The sequence below is a fragment of the Epinephelus lanceolatus genome, chromosome 3 (assembly GCF_041903045.1).
Source record: "Epinephelus lanceolatus isolate andai-2023 chromosome 3, ASM4190304v1, whole genome shotgun sequence".
NCBI classification, from domain to species: Eukaryota; Metazoa; Chordata; class Actinopteri; order Perciformes; family Serranidae; genus Epinephelus; species Epinephelus lanceolatus.
The window spans coordinates 27,280,905-27,297,577 of record NC_135736.1 but is presented as its reverse complement, the minus strand read 5'-3'; the positions used below and the strand labels follow the sequence as shown (position 1 = coordinate 27,297,577).

General features: G+C 43.2%; 1 protein-coding gene across 2 annotated transcripts in view; it reads right to left on the bottom strand.

Annotated features, from left to right (window-relative positions):
- Positions 1-16,673, bottom strand: part of znf827 (zinc finger protein 827) — a 77,809-nt gene that overhangs the window by 33,502 nt on the left and 27,634 nt on the right. For both annotated transcript variants that reach the window (XM_033623318.2, XM_033623320.2), the window contains exon 5: positions 10,019-10,297. In XM_033623318.2, coding sequence (XP_033479209.1) covers positions 10,019-10,297 — 279 coding nt within the window. The remainder of the gene's footprint in view (positions 1-10,018; positions 10,298-16,673) is intronic.

Below are 16,673 nucleotides of genomic sequence, written 5' to 3'. Positions count from 1 at the left end.
CACACACAGTCACACACAAAAACGCATCCCTGGACTAACGGATACTATATGTGCTTGAGTTCCCAGCGCAGGGACAAACATGCTTATGACTCAAAGTGCAGTCCACGTGACAGAGAGAGAGAAAATATTTGATTCGTAAACACACAGACACCACGTTGAAAGCATCACATCACAGCAGGTCAGATCAGAAGTCTACCTGTCACACAATGAAAATGTGGCCTTACTCCCACACTGATAATAGCTATGGCTTTTTGGTCAGGGTCGTGACCTAATGTTCTGAAGCCATAAAAAGCAGCCCTCAGTCCGCCTGAATCCAGCTTGTGTGTGTCTGTAAGTGAGAGCGTGAGAGTGTGCGTGTCTGTGTGTGCGCCCTGTGTGTCTATGAGCGTATGTGTCATCCCCTCTGGAGCAGAAGCCTCTTCTGTGATACACCAGCTGCCATTAGGCCACAGAATCAGGTCTGGAGGAATGTGTGTCTGTGTGTGTGCCTGTGTGTGTGTGTTGGTGTGAATATACAAAGTGCCTGTGCCCTTTCTAAATAAATATCATAGCTTTTCTCTAGTTACAGTGTTGCTTCAATTCCTCTTATTATAACTTCAAAATACGCCATACCTACAGTTATTTTCACAAACTAAGGGACATATTGGAGTTTAACTGCAGGCTGTTATTTTATGTGTGTGCATTTTAGAAATTTGTGAGGTAGTTGCACCACCACTGAAAATGAAAACTGGTATTTGGTGGTTTATATTGTGATATTTTAGAAACACCATAATCGTGTAGATGGGAGCCACTGTTGTGGTTATATTTGAGGAATAAAAACCAGGGAAACTGACTTCCTATTTCATTACAAATAATCTACTTTATTACACTTTCAAGTTTAAAACTTGGCCTAGATGTAAAAGACTATTAATGTTACAACAAAATGCACAAAGTCCTCTGCAGAGTTTGGCTGGCTGTCCTCCTGTCTGAAGGGACAACATGGTCCAACGTAACTATCAGTACTATTAATGTTAATTAATTAATTAATGTAATGTATTAATGTCAATAAATCTTTTTAAAACTTTTGGTCCAAAAATTAAATTTTCTTTTTTCCCCAAAGGTTTCAACAGTGAATTGCTAAAACTTTTTGTAAATTTAAGAGCAGGCATAACAACTGAAGACCCATTGAAACGGTAGTTAGAGCGTCTTTAGCTTCTGCGCTGTGATGAATTTTCTAGTTAGGATGGCAAGAGAAATGACACCCACATACCGATTCAACTGAGCTGGACAGCCACAAAAAAGGTTCACTGGCTGAGATTGATGCCAAAAGATATCAATTTATTCAAAACATCCATGCACAAAAAGAAAAGTGCTTAAAGTGCAAAAAATAAGTAATAAAAAGTGATAAAACCAGCGTCAAACATTTCAGTTCTTGACTCAGCCTGTGAACCTTTTTTGTCGCTGTCCAGCTCAGTGGAATTGGTGTGCAGGTACTTCTGCCATCCTCTCTTGATTGTCCATTGTACCGACACACCCAACTTTTTTTTGTTGCCCTAAGTTGGCGCAGTTTCACAGCAGCCTTAAGACTATGTATTTTATCATGAAATCGATTATTTGAGCCGAGTACAGTAACAAGAAGAGATCAAATTTTTTGCATTTGGGACTGTTAGAAAGTGGGCGGGGTGTTGTCTTTAACGTGATACAGCGGAGTCCGATGCTGAGCAAATTGTCGGCTCCTCAAACACCCCTCTCATCATAAGATCAGGAGGATGAGGGAGGGATGAATGAATTAGACCTCAACCACACAGTTTTGAAAATGAAAACAAAGGTTTCGCCCGCTGATATCCAAACACACATCTCATTCTATCTCTCTCCATATTGCTGCTAGGTACGACAACCTACAAACAATGAAGTGTGGTTTTATATGACCAGTGTGACTAGCTAGTTGCCCATTTGATTGGACAAACTGTTGCAAACTCCCCTGAGTGCAAAATGAGTTATCAAACATTTGAAACAGTTTCACGTAAAGAGGAAAGACACAGATTTTGATGTAGAAAATGCTCTGATAGAGATTTTTCGCTGAGTATTTAGCATATGACAAAAGATTAATGATCAATTAACACAGGGGCACAGGATTAAAACTAGGAAATTGTATATTTCATTTCATGGAGACTTGAAGTTCACATGCACACATCTGTTCGTTTGTTTGGTAAATAAAATGTGAACTTTTAGTTTTAATTGGGTTTTACTTTCAGTGTTTAAGATTCATGTCTCTGCTTAAACAGATGCACATGGACTCTATTCATGAAGCAGCACGTGCTTTAGAAACTAATGACAAACTGTTAGTTGAAGTCTCTCCGGATCAGACGGGTTAAAACTTATCCAGATGTGACCCTTTAGGTAAAAGGCTGCAAACCAAAGCTTCTATCAGCCACACTACACGGTTTTACAATGTGTGTGAATGTGATTTGTACGCCAGGTTACTTTAAATGCACTATACATACCTTGTTCCCTCTGACGCAGCACTACTCAAGTTCTGAGTCAGAGCGAAAGTGACTGGGGTTTGTGCGATGTTCTGTTTTTAGTGATCAACTTTGACCTCAGGTGTCTACTCGAATCTGCGTGGACGGCGTGACAGCCTGTTTCGCTGAGAACATACAGTAGGAAGGTGCAGACCCAGGACAGATTTGTAACTACACTTAGACGAAAAAAGTCACACACAGTTAGCAACTTAATGCATGCAAAGTCAATTTATTGCACCACTTTGATGCGTCGATGGCACAGGAACAAAAACTTGGACAGACAGGCAGTGAGGGAGACAGACAGAGGAAGAGGCAAAGAGGAAAGAGAAAGAAAAAAAAAAAGTCAAACAGTGCCAGAAAAAGAACACCCGAGGGTAAGAGAGGAAACAAGAAAGTGGGATGAGAGAGAGGAGCTGGGGGAGGACAGGAGGATGAGGAATGGCTAGAGCCTAAATGACAACCTCTCAACCCCCCCCCCTCCCGTTATCCAAGTCTACCCTTCTCCCTGCTCTGTTATTCCACATCTCTCCATCCCTGCCCCCATCCCTCTCTCTCTCTCTCTCTCTCAATCTCTCTATTCTCCTGCTCTCTAGCCGACCTGCTCAGACAGGGGTGAAGAGTTCATGCGCTTCAAAGGCTGCAGTGTGGAGACTGCATGTCATGTGGGAGCCACAGCAGCCTTGCCTGCAGACTTCACAGACAGCTGCTGCTACAATTGATCCTCGACCAGCTAGCTCTCAGTAGTTCAGCCTTCCAACGGTCGCAAACTGGAGCTACATCTGACTCTAGAGCAGCATGCTTGATAAACAGCCCATAAGGAACCAGATATGGCCCGTATAAAGTGGTCCTAAACAAAAAAACATTTGGCACAAGCCAGAGCTGATCCAAGGCTGGTGAAACTTCATCATATAAGGTCAAGACAAAAGCTGGCCGATGATTTGCCCTGGTAATTCCGGCTATCACTTCCGCATTTAAAACTGCCTACCCAGGAAACAAACAGATGCAGCGAGGGGCAAAAGGATTCAACTGTGTATTTCTCTAAATAGAACTTTAGGCAGTGATAAGGAGCTGGTGAGACAGAAAGAAAGATGTGGAGGTAGGAAGGGTGGGAGTAGGAGAGGTCAGCGAGCGGCCACACTGAGGGGGCATGATGAGGACACTGTCAGAGCAGTGTGGAGCTTAACATAAAGTAATACTCCACAGTAATGCCAGTGTTGTTGTGAATTAGAACAGTGAACTGCTTACACAGTCTGCTGTGATAATCCATGTTGAATAAATAGTGAATGCTTTTATGTGAGCGTACAGATGAATAATAAGCATTACATTCACTCTCTAAATAAAACGGGAGGGGCGATGTGCATTTTTAATACGTACATATATTTTTACCATAATAAATATAATTATTTTCAGTGCTCCCTTTGTTTTGTTTTTAGTTTATTCCTAAAATGCTTGATGGTGTTTTTTTCTGGAAGCCGAAGAAACTGAAGTCTCCAATATCATTTTAACTATTTCTGTTGTTTTAATAGGATTTAAGATCAAACCATTATATTTGTCATATAAAAGTTGCTGACCAGTGCAACCACTGCTGTTAGGGCTGGGCGATATGGTCAAAATCTTCCATCATGTTATATGTAATTATATATCATATATTTATATCACCATACATTAATTGTTCTGTAAATGTAATAAAAAATGGTTTAAAATGGTTTTAAATAGCCCTGTGATAGTCTGACCTGTCCAGGGTGTATACCACCTCTCGACCAATGTCAGCTGGGATATGCTCCAGTCCCTCTGCGACCCCCAACAGGATAAGCAGTTACAGAAAACGAATAAATGGTTTAAAAATAAACATACTGTACTTCATCACATTTAATTATTTTCTTCTTTTTTGGGGGGGGGGGGGGATTTCCATGCAAACAACAACAAATAAACAACTGCCTCACATGCAAGACTTCCTAGAGCTTAAGGTCAGTTAGATTTAAGACTTGTTTATGCCACTTGAAATGACATTTAAGACCAATTAAAAAAAAAAAAAAAGCTGAAAAGAAAAACAATAAATGCCCATTTTTTGTTGTAACGCGCAATTTTGTGTTTCTCACTCTGCATGTGGGATCCCACTGCCCATTGAGTCAAGTTTGAAAAGCTTCTTGCGTAAAATACATTGAGCCTCAGATGCATTGCTTTGTACCAGGTTCAGCCATGCTGTGAATTTTGGTTAAACAGCCGATTTTTGTTGAATCTGCACTGCCCCTTATCATCCAGGGTACAAAGACAGCTAGCTAGCAGACACTGGATCCTCTGCTCTGAGCATCCCTGCCATAGACAAAATAGTTTTAAAGTGTTTTTGGTTCTGCTTTCCTGATCTGTGTGACGTTAATACTAGAGACATTTGGTAAAATATATTTGTAAGAAGCAGGTTTTACAATGCAATGTCAGAAAAAATCCTACTTTCCATGTCTCAGCATTTTTAAGACTTCACACACTGATTTAAGCCACTTCCAATACAAATTAAGGCCTTATTTCTACATTAACAAATTCATTGCTTTTTCAGGCTATTAAAGGATCCGCACAACATTTTACAAATATTCAAGTTAAAACTGAAAAACTCCAAACAGTAACAACTAAAATTCTTTCAAAATGGAGGCTTTAAGGTTCTAGAGATCAATGACTTCAAGTGTTACAGGTTTCTGTATTTAAAACTTTATTCCTCCTCCTCGTCTGCCAAGATCAAGTTACCTTGCGAGGCAGCTAGACTTGTGAGATCACACAAGAATCCAGCCCTGATTTACTACATAGCCTGCCCCAAATAATCCCCACAGAAGAAACAGTATTGCCAAATCTCTACCAGTGGATGTATTTCTATTGCCGTTCAGTATATACCGCCATATCCCCCAACCCTAGGTGCTATGGTACTATGATACATTTTCCTAAGCTTCAATTATGCTTTACTGTCAATGCTGCACAGTTGGTAGGAGTAGTGCTATGACATGTACGCTCAATACAAACAAGGTAGTGGTGGCAAGGTCTTGGTGAAAATTAGCTGTCTGAATATTTGAAATTGAAAAGCTTTAAAAAGGGACCATGTTTGTTTTCAGTGCACAATCATTGAGTTGATCATTTGGACATTCTGTTATTAATTGCAATGAATATGTGTGGGTGCAAATATGCAGCATTACATAATAAAGCCCAATAATGTAAATAAACACATTCTACAATCAGCAGACACAAACATAAAAAACATGATTTAATGCAATGTAAGAAACAATTTCAATAAGTCTGTCTGCAGCTGTTACTAAACTGCTTTAAGACTTCACGAAAGCCTTCCACTTCGGTTGACTAAATCCCTACAACTACCTGAAGGCAGCAGGAGATGTACAATGTGTGTTTTATCTGTAACAAGTGCCGCATCAAAGAGCAGAGACATTACGCACCATGATCCGCTGAGGTTACCTTGAGGAAATCATGCACAACCAAACAGGGCGCTGCAATAAAAACCTGCACACATCAGGCTGGTCTGCTTCAACGTGGATGGTATTCTGCCACTTTATCTGTTGCATTTTAATAGCAAAATGAAGAGGTGGAGCGGACTTAAAATAGGAATGTTTTAGCAACATTTAACACTGGTAAGTTAAGAGTTGACTTTTAAGCAGAACAAAACTCCCACAAAAAAGAAAAACTCTTGATGGAGAGTCGTGTAACTGTCAGAATATCCAGTTGACAGTGACGATTTCCACACTGTAGGCCGTCAACATGCGGTGTGTCAGTCAGTTGTGGCTCCTTCAGTAGAGGCAATCATGTGCAATCTTTTGAGGGGAGGCCAGGTGGAGCTGGCATCCTTTGATTACAAACAGCGTTAATTATCACTCAATCAATCAGCTTTGGCCACTGCTGCAAGAACTGCCAATGCTTCTGGAAATCAACACCCACTTTCCAGCTTTTTGCTGCGTTCAGCTAATTGCTCTGACACACAGACAAAACCAAAACAATACAGTTTTCTTATAAAACCATGTGTGTCGACTATCACTAGAGCTGGTAGACCAAACCAAGACTTACCACCGGTTAATATAAAACCTACATTTCAATGGTAACCACAGACAAGCCTTAGATACTGCTTTGTTCCTTCTGGATGTTTAAGTAGGTTGTTGTTTTCTATAATAATCACCAAAAAGAACCTCATAAGCTGAAAATTTGTTGCTGTCAGTTCACCGTCGTTCTGCTCCTTAGTGGTCAAAATTGCTTAATGCAACTCTTATTAGGAAGGTAACGAGCGCTGTAGAGGGGACAGGGCCTGTAAAATGTCCTCAGAGATGGAAGGCCTGTTCCTAAGGAATGAGGAATGAGTTAAGCAAGTACAAAGTGTGATTTCACACCTATAGTGAGGGTGGCTGGATGGTGAGTGGGTGGCACGGCTGTTACCCACACGATGCCAGTCTGCCAGGGCACCACCTAGGGCCCTGTACCCCCTCCTTCCCCCTCCCTCCCTGTGACGCCATGTTCCCCTTGCCCTGCAACACCAGTGCCCATCTGCTAGGACACGTTAGCCTCTGGCGCCAGGGACTATTTAGCCTGGCGTAATTAGCCCCCAGACACCAGCAGCCTGGTTTTAAACAGATGTGGGGGAGGTAGCGCTTGCAAGGCGACTCAACACGACCAACCAATGTTTGATAAGGAAGAGAGGAGAGAGGGGGGAAGGAGAGAGAGAGAAGAGAAGAAGAAGTGACCTAGTTAAAGGGATGATGCAACTCATGTTACAACACAATGGGCAGTAATGATGACAACCCCACTTGCTCGGACTGTCCAATGCCATGGTCGAGGAAGGATGAGCAGCGGAAATCTAATTAGGCTGTGTCCATTTGCTGTACGACAAGCAAGGATGAGAAAATAAGCAGAAAAGTGATGTTCTGAACAAAGAAAATGCTCCGTCTAAACTCCCCAATGTGATTTCCCTATTCAAATATCCTTACTGAGTTTCTGTGCTCTGGGGCTGACCTTTAACAGGGGACACAGAGAGGTTACGGTTTAGATGCCCTTGAACCTCACGACCGTAATCACACGTGACTGTAACGGCATTGACCTTTCCCTGGCTCTCTCCTTTCCTCCTCGCCATCTTTTTCTCCTTCCCTTCCCCCAGGGTCATTTGAGGGTCCAGACTCTTGTCAAGGCTGTCACTCTAGACAGCCCTCTCCATCTACCGCCCCCGCTGTTGCCATGGCAATGGACGGCACTGCGCTCCGAGGACTGTGTGAGGGGGCAGAGGGAGCCAGCGGACGGATGAACGCTGCAGCATCTCTCCCTAACCTAGGTCAACCTTGCAGAGCTAGTGTAAGTGATGGGTGGGGATAAACGCTGGCCATGCTGCTTGAGGACCAAATAAACTGGCAGGATAACATCAGCGCAGGGATTGGAAATGGCAAAATTGATGGGAGAGGAAGAGGGCTAACAGTGATGAAACAAAGAACATAGGTGGAGGCAGTACAGTGGAGGAATTATATACTGCCCACATCATTCTCTCGGCTTCTCGCTCGCATTTAACACAAAGTCCAATATCTTAAATTTGGTCTTTCCGCTGTTTTAAAGTAGTAATCATGTCATCTTTGTCTTCATCAAATGCGCACGCAAAAGCACATGCGCGCACACACACAGGGAAACGTGACCTGGGGGCAGGCAGTGGAGCAGCACACGTGTAGTACCACAGAGCTCCCAGCCAGCATGAGTCACTCCGAACACCAGTCAACCCAGAGAGAACAATGGCAACCGGTGTGTGAGGTGTCTGTCAAGCACGCACACACTGGCACAGGATGAAGCGCCTCGGATGGAGTAACGCCCCACTGCGCCACCATCAGACTACCATTTGCTTTGTGCTTTTTAACACCGTGGATGCATATTTGCATGAGTGTGTCACATTGTAAATTTTACGGCTGCACAATTCTAGCGTACTAATGATTCCATTATTCAAACCAGTCTGTATTTCTTTCTACAGGAAAAGTAGTTCATGAAGCCTGATAGATATCAGATCGAGAAAAATTCAAACAGTACAGCAATATATTATTAAACCATGATAAAAAACAATCATATAGCTAGGGAAGCCAGCTCTGTTGGTACATACTGTTACATACTTCAGCAGATTTCATTCTTGACTGCCTGAGAGATACACTCCAGCAGCCCACAGCGGACAAACACCTGTCCATAATACACTTGAACTGGACCTGGCATTCACTGGTGATTTGGGATGTAGGCTAAAATAAGCAGCGGCTTTAAACTTTATTTAGCAGCCGCATAAAGTGTATGGTGATTGAAAAACAATAGATAAAACAACGTAAGTGCAGCAGCACACGCGCTGTGCTACAAAATAAAGATGTAGGTTTGAGTCCCTGCCTGAGGACTTGTTTCCAAAATTCTTGCGAAGCTCAAACCAGCAGCTGTAAAGGCAAAATCATGCTGCATTGGATGATGTCAGAGTGGTCAACACAGGTTGAAACAGGCTGCGTGTCAAATATCTCATTGTTTAACTGTCTGTCATGGAATGAGTGTTGAGTTTAACACAGCAAGCAGATACTGTAGATCAATGATACTCAACTACTGGCCTGTGGGCCAAATGTGGCCAGTGATAGGGTGCCGGGTGGCCCAACAAATGTTTTATAATGAAAATAAACGTATTCAAACTGGAAATAGGAGGATATGGTGCCAGAGTGCATCAAAACATCAAAACAGAGATTGTTAATCAAAAACAATGGCCAGAGAGGATCCCCAGACCACCCAACAGACCCCGGTTAATTATTTATATATCAATTATTAATGTTTGTTTATTAACTGGCCCCTGGCCTCCTGTCATTTTGCAAAAGTGGCCTCGGGCAAAGCAAGTTGAGTATTCCTGCTGTAGGTCTTTTGCCATTTGATGGCATTGTTTTGAAGAGGAAACGGTTGCACAAAACAAAGCACAACTGATCCTCAACACGCTGCCTCTTGTTCACAAAAACTTGGGAGTAAACTATAGATGCACAGAGGGATACTGTAGAAAGAAAAAAATCTGCAGCCACCATGTAGAGCAGAAGCCTCAGAGAAACAAGGACTATTTCACTACATACACTTTTTCCCCACAGGTACACTTTGCTCACCTCTGAGAAGCCCCCAATTTCAGCTTGGTTAGGTGTGCCCTGCTAGAAAACAACAGAACCCTTTGATGGCAGTCCGAGCCATGACCTTTGACCTACAGCTAACCTCCCGAGCTGCTATTGGCTGATCTGAAACTCACACAGCTGACCAGCACAACAAATATCAATAACACAGAGCATAGCCTGTTCTTTCCTAGATGTACTTCTGTGTAGAGATGAGATGCATTAAGGGTTTTACACAAACTCAATACTGTAAATGCATCCAGTAAAGACCAGACACTTTGCTTCACTTTAGAAGAATTAAATAATTGAATGGGTCAGAATGAGAACTAAAAAGCTCATTTGCATTTCCCCCTTATCGCAAACATGCACAGATCCATAGAAACAGTGCGAATACAGCCTTACCTGAAAGCTTAATCAGCAGCTCAGAGGCCACCTTAACGTTGATATCCTGGCTCAGCAAGCTGTTCTTTGCCATGGGGCTCCCTTCCCTCGGTTTCAGCGACCCTGGACGCTCTGTGGCTGCTGTCGCCCCCGCTGGCCCCTCCTGGCAGAAAGTGGCAGGGAAGCTTGGCTGGACCTGGCTCTGGGACTGGGAGGATGGTCTCGGGCTCAGCGCTTCCTCCACTTTGGGCTCTTCCTTCAGGTGGAACGGAGACTTGAGCGTCTCCCTCTGGTTGGCTGCTGCAGTCGGAAAGAAAAGAATGAGAAGAATTAAGAAGGTTAATTTGAGGAAAGCAAGCAGAAAGGAGTCAAAATACTAGTTGTGACCAAACAAGTGAGGAGGTCTGTCGGGTAATTTGAAATGTGTAAGTTTAACCCAGAAATAATAAAAGGCCAAACGGAGGCGTTCTTTCTATCACCGCATCTGCCTTACATTACTTACTGAGTGTATGGCAAAAGGTCTCTAAAACTTGCATGCACCCAAGGGTCACATACTGCATTCTGTATATCCTTCAGCGTGTGGCGAACATCTATCTGATGTAATGTTTTTAAATGGAAAGTGCTGTTAGTTTTATATGATGCAATGTTTCTTTATCTATACCCCTGTCTGAGATCTAACATCTGATGCCAGTATTCTTTTGTTGATTTGCCTGCGCAGGGACTGCTGAGACTCAACTGTCCCTGCTAAAAAAAAAAAAATGGAAAAACTTCTTAAATGTATTGTGGTGTTAACGTTTACTGAAAAAACAAACACCTGAAGTTAAGTGTAATACGCCACAAGGACATCACATCGCCGTTTTCAGACAACATAAAGTACAATACACGAAAATGCAAATTAAATGGAACAAAGTGGTCCACAGTGGATTGTCACAGCCCTATCGCTGCAACAGACACCACAGTTGGCTCGCTGTGGGCCAATACAGAGGGTGCAACCTCGTGACTGTCCTTCTCTCTCGGTCTTTAGGGCATCCACAACAAATTCCCAGTTCATTTCCCTCCTCTTTTCTCCTTCACACTGTCCCCTCCCCATCCCATTAACGTCCGTACACTCTAATTCTCGGCGCTATTCTGCTTTAAGTCTGGCTCCCTCATCCCGCCTGAATTGTCTGATTCCTCTTCAGATGTAAGAGCATAAAATAACTCCTGTACTTCTGTGGAGCGCGATAGCAATCTGGCTTATCTGCCATCTCTGCAGTGTGTAGCCTAGGTTAGGGAGTGAACTGTCACATGGATCCCTCTGCTCTAAAGTCATCTTCAAGAGAAACTGGGCCACATCTAATCCGCCTTAGATGAATAATTAATAATTAGACATGGAGCAACTTCCGATAGCCGCCAAGAAAAGAACAGCGGGGCAAGCGCCTCTCTTTGTGTCTCTCAGCACGTTCCAAATAAAACTCCGCACTAAAACGAAGGTTTACACAGGCTATAGCTTACACCACTGTTGACATTTAAAATGGCTATAAAGCACCGAGAGAAGCCATAGAAATATGTTTTAAAATGCATTCTGCTCGCCTGTGCAAAGTCACTTGATATCTTCTTTTCATTCAGTGCAACTATGGAAACCATGGGGAAGGTTAAAGGATACTATTGTCCACTATTGTAACCTGATTTACAGCGGGTGCGCCATGCCATTTTTCAGAACCAATTACAGCACTAAGTACTTCATTAAGTGGATTGGCTGTTGGCAGTACAGATCTGAATACATGAAACTTTAAACACTTACATGCATGTGTGTTTAAGCTGTTGCTCAATATATATCTTTACAATATGCCATATTATTAGAACTGTGTAAAATATTCATTGTATTTTGTCCTTTCTGGTTTTATGAGCCAATATATTTTGTAATTTTTTGACTTATTACGGTTAATTAGATAACAAACACCTGCTGTAGGAGGAAGTGGGGAAGCAGAGTTTATTTGAGCAAAGCATGAAGTTTGTAGGAAGTGTGTGTGTAGAACCTCATGTTCGCTGCACTGTTGCCATGTTGTCGTCTGCCAAAAGTAAAAACAAATAAGCCACTATGGATGAATTAGTATCTGCGACTGAGGTGTTGTGGTTAAGACGGTTTCACACGTGAGTCACGAAGCAGAGCCTCGTTGCTATAGCGAAGTTTGAGAAGCAAAGGTTGCTTTCTATATTTTTCTTTAATTGTAAAAAATGTATGGACCTTTAGAGTTATTTCTCCTCACAGCAGAATACTACATGTATGGTATGATATGATGTTAATGTTATAGTAAACACACAAACACATTTTAGGAGCTGCAGAGGAGCTTCACAAAAGTTCACCTCTAAAATTACCTGTACATTTATGTTCAAAAATAAAATATAGGGTTGTACCGAAGGTCTTTGTTTTACATTTGAAGCTTCTATTGAGGTTTTTAAGTGAAGCTTCGAATGTCTGTCGTCATATTTTATGAAATCATCACCCTAAAAAAGAAATAAAATCCTTGAACAAAATCCTTAATTTGAATACAGTGATTCATCGGATCAAATGAGTCTTTCTCTATTAAATCAAATTTCTATAATGAATACATGTGATTTATGGTGCTGTTGGATTACTGCTAGACCGTCTCATTACTACAGGTGTGTGCCTCTTTTTGCAGCGGGAGAGCAAATAGTTTTTGTCTTCAGTGATAATATCGTTTTTGTAAGGTTAAACAAATATGGATTTAAGATGAATATTTGTTCAGATAAAAACCTGTCATGAATTTTAGAAATGATTACCTTTGTCTTTTTTCAATGAATTTTGACTTTTTTGACTTTGAAATGTTTGGCTGACACAAGTTGTAAAACAATCCTACATCGCCACCACTGAAATCTTATTCAACACATAATTTAATACTAAATAAATAGTATATCGTACTATATCTCTGTGTATTGCACATTCTTTGGACAATTTTTTTTTACATATTTTTTACCACTTCTAAGAACTGCACAGCTAATTCAGATAGATTGTTCATATTTTTTTTCAGTATTTTTATCATAACTTTATTCTATCCTATATTTTTGTCTCTCAATTTTTGCAATACTTGTTTTTATTTTTTAATTTCATTTTCTCTTACCGTGTTTATGTTATGCATCAATACACCAAAGCAAATTCCTTGTGTGTAAAAACATATTTGGCGATAAACCAGATTCTGATTCTGATAAGTGTAACCTGATCTTTATCTGCAGCTGTGCAGAAATACCAGGTTTAAACAGACGGAACAAACATGCAAAAAAAAATCTGTGCAGCATTCAAACTTTAATTTAGACAACACTATTTACAGCCCTAAAATTTGATTGAAATTACAATCTTAATAAACTTATTCCAATGGAGTTTGATTGTGTCTGAGCCAGGTACCAGCAAACATATCTATTTATCTCATGAACATCCTTCTGAACTCTTGACACATCAACAGTTTTCAAGCAATCTGTACACTCCTGCTGTCTGTCACACACACACACACACACACACACACACTCATGTGCACACACACAGACACAGGGCATGGATATAAGAGAGGCTATCACTCTTGGGCAGACTGCTGTCCAGTCTCCTCTGGCCCCAGCAGAGATCTGCTCTGCTCCTCACCCTACCGTCTCACCTAACATCTCTAACCGCCACAGGCCCGCCGCCCCCTGCCCGCATCATCAATCTGTGCCGGCTCCGGCCCCTCTGATTAATGATGATCTATGCCGGAGGGATAGAGGGCTCAGGGACGGGGGATACGGGGCAGGAAGAGGGGACAGGTGCTGGTGTTTTGACCACCCATGTGGTGCCACGATGCCACAGTGCCACACCATGGCGGGCCGGGACTGCAGTTCAAGAGGGGGAGAAGGAAGAGGTTGAGCGGTGGGGGGGTGTGTGTGTGTGTGTGTGTGTGTGTGAGGGGTGGGGGTGGGCAGTGACCTTCAAGTTCAGGGGCAGTGGCGCAGGGTCGCATGCGGCACCAGCTGGAAATGTCACACCGTCAGATGTCAGCGGGCAGGCTAAGTATAACCTGGTCAGCACCTGGAAGGACGTCCTCTAATTAGAAGCGTGTTGGGCCATGTCGGATCAGACAGGGACAGCACACTTGGTCACCGCCTTACAAACACACATAAAAATACACTATCCCGTTTACCCACACAGACACACGCTTATCTATATCTTCAGAGAAATCCTGACTTGGTGTTGTCACATACAACAGTGCAGTGTCATGCTGCATTCAAACCATATGGGAATGCCGGGCTGCACATAAGCCACTGACAACTACAGACGCAACACAAACTTAAGATTCTCAAATTCTTCTCCTCTGTGGCCTCACGAGAACAAAAACAACCCCAGGACGTGCACTCACACACAAAGTCACACCACTCCGGTGACCTTTTGGATTGTCGCTATAAATAGAGTGTATTTCCACTCAGAATCTATGTTACAGAGCCCAATGAATTATTTAGTAGCCTAATCCAATGGGCAAGTTTTTTTATTCCTCTACGCTGATGGCTCAATAACAAAAAGTCAGAGAACACTACCAAGAGGAACAATTCAGCCTGCAATGCTAAGCTTACACTTTGGCCTTTTGTCTGTCAGAATTTCACAATCACAATAGCATCATGAGCACTGTGAAGTGAGCACAGATCTGAGGAGGAGACGGGCATCTCTGGGTGACTGGGCATCTCCTCGGTGAGCTTCCTGCCTGCGCGAGTACGTACCCCGGCCAATGTCAGCTCCCTGTGCATGATACTGTACGGCTGGTTCTAGCTCAGGGTTGACGATGCTATCAGTTTGTCTCCATGTTATCACACCCTTCTGACACCTGCCACCAATGCCACTTTCATCCCCGTTCTCTTCCCTGTTCCTCTCCCCTTCACCACGCTCCTCTCTCGCGCCTCATCCGTCTCGCTGCCAGGCGCTTGTCCACTCCGCCTCACCTCTCGCTCCGTGGCCAGGGCTGCCGTCAAATAACTTCATTAGCTTTCCACCTCTGTCACGCCGGCCTGCTCCCCCTCTGACAATTGGCTGCTGTTTTCTCCCGGAGAAAAAAAAAAAAAAAGCACAGGGCTACGTGGGGCAGGTTGAGAACCCAACAATAGCTGACAGTGTGCTAGACACCGGACAGTGATACTGATGGCTGCAGTGGGGATGTATGGACCAGAGGTCACACACAAAAGGCCTGCCTGTGTCCGCTCATGCAGAGCTGGAAAGCAAGGGACATGTAGATTAAATCTTGATGTTCACAAAGTGACAAAACTAAAGACGAGACATTTCAAGATTCTAAATATTCTGTGTCATCTGCACTACGCTTCTACATTCAATAGATGCCCCTATGGTGTTTTAAAATACAGCAACACAAAAAATGCCTATATCTCGGAAAATGACGTGACAAAAGAGTGAAGAAAAAATCTATGATCTCTAAAATTACTCAAGATTTTTCATGTACGATGATGAAATTCTGCCTGCGCGTCGTTTCATCGTAGCAAAGCAACACATGCAACATACTCTCTCAGGAAAAGGATAAATAAGACAACTGCAGAAGCATCATGACAGATGCAACACCTCCCACAACCCCCTGCATGCCAATTATTCACACCCAGCCAGGGTCAAGCTCATTGTGCCTGTGTCACCGCAGCGGGGGGTGGGGGGGTGTCGGTGTTTGGAGGGTGTGCAGTGCCCACTGTCATTATTAACTCAGGGTCCACTGGGCACAGGGTAGGGGCTGTGCATTTCAAAGTGCCTCCGTGGCTTTCATCTCTGAATCAAAATGTGGATCACACTGGATAGCTAACGGTTGTGTCAGCGTGCAAGGATAAAAATCAAAGGGTATCAGTATAACACTCAATGGAAAGCAGGGCAGCCCAAAAAATGATATGCTTATTATGTCAGAGGTCAGGAAGAGTTCACTGGCTCTTTATGCCTGGGGAACTCGATGCAACTCCCTCTTTGCCTCTTTCTCCCTCTCCCTCGCTTGCTGTCACTTTATCTGTCTCTTTTTTTTTATCTTTCCCTCTCCAGCTTTTTATACCCCCCCCCCTTCTCCTTCTTCCAGGCCTTGTGGGATTGAGGCACTGAGACAGCAGTGTAAAAGCAGGAGGGATGAGCTGCTCGTGTACACATTCAATCTGGGTTGGCAGGGAGGTCAAAAGAAATAGAGTCTAGAGGTCCCAGGAGGAACTTCCTCACCTCTCCCTCCCTGGCTGCTCCGTGGCATGGGTAAGTCTTACAAAGATCTGAGCCCAGTTCTTCTTAGTTTCATAACCCTCTATCTTTAACTCCGCCCCCCAACAAAGGGAGAACTTTGTGATCAAAGACACAGTATTCATTAAAACCCATCATCATGCATTGAAGTTCAACATCCTCTCGTTCTGTCTTTTTATATCCGTTCTCATTCTCCTTGAATGATGCCCTGACTAAGATGTCCGCCACTTGACACTGGACTGACATTGCGAGGAGCCATCTTGGCTCCTCTGGGACTTGCCTGGGCTTGATTGTGCAGTCTGGGAGCGAAGTGCAACTGGCACCCAGGGGGCATCCATGTGGAGCCCGGGCGTGCGAGATCGAGGGGGAGTTAACTAAGCCAGCCCAGTCCCTGTGCATCCTGGCGGGGTCAGAGGATGGCGCTGAGGGCGCTAATCATTTCAAATTATGAATTCC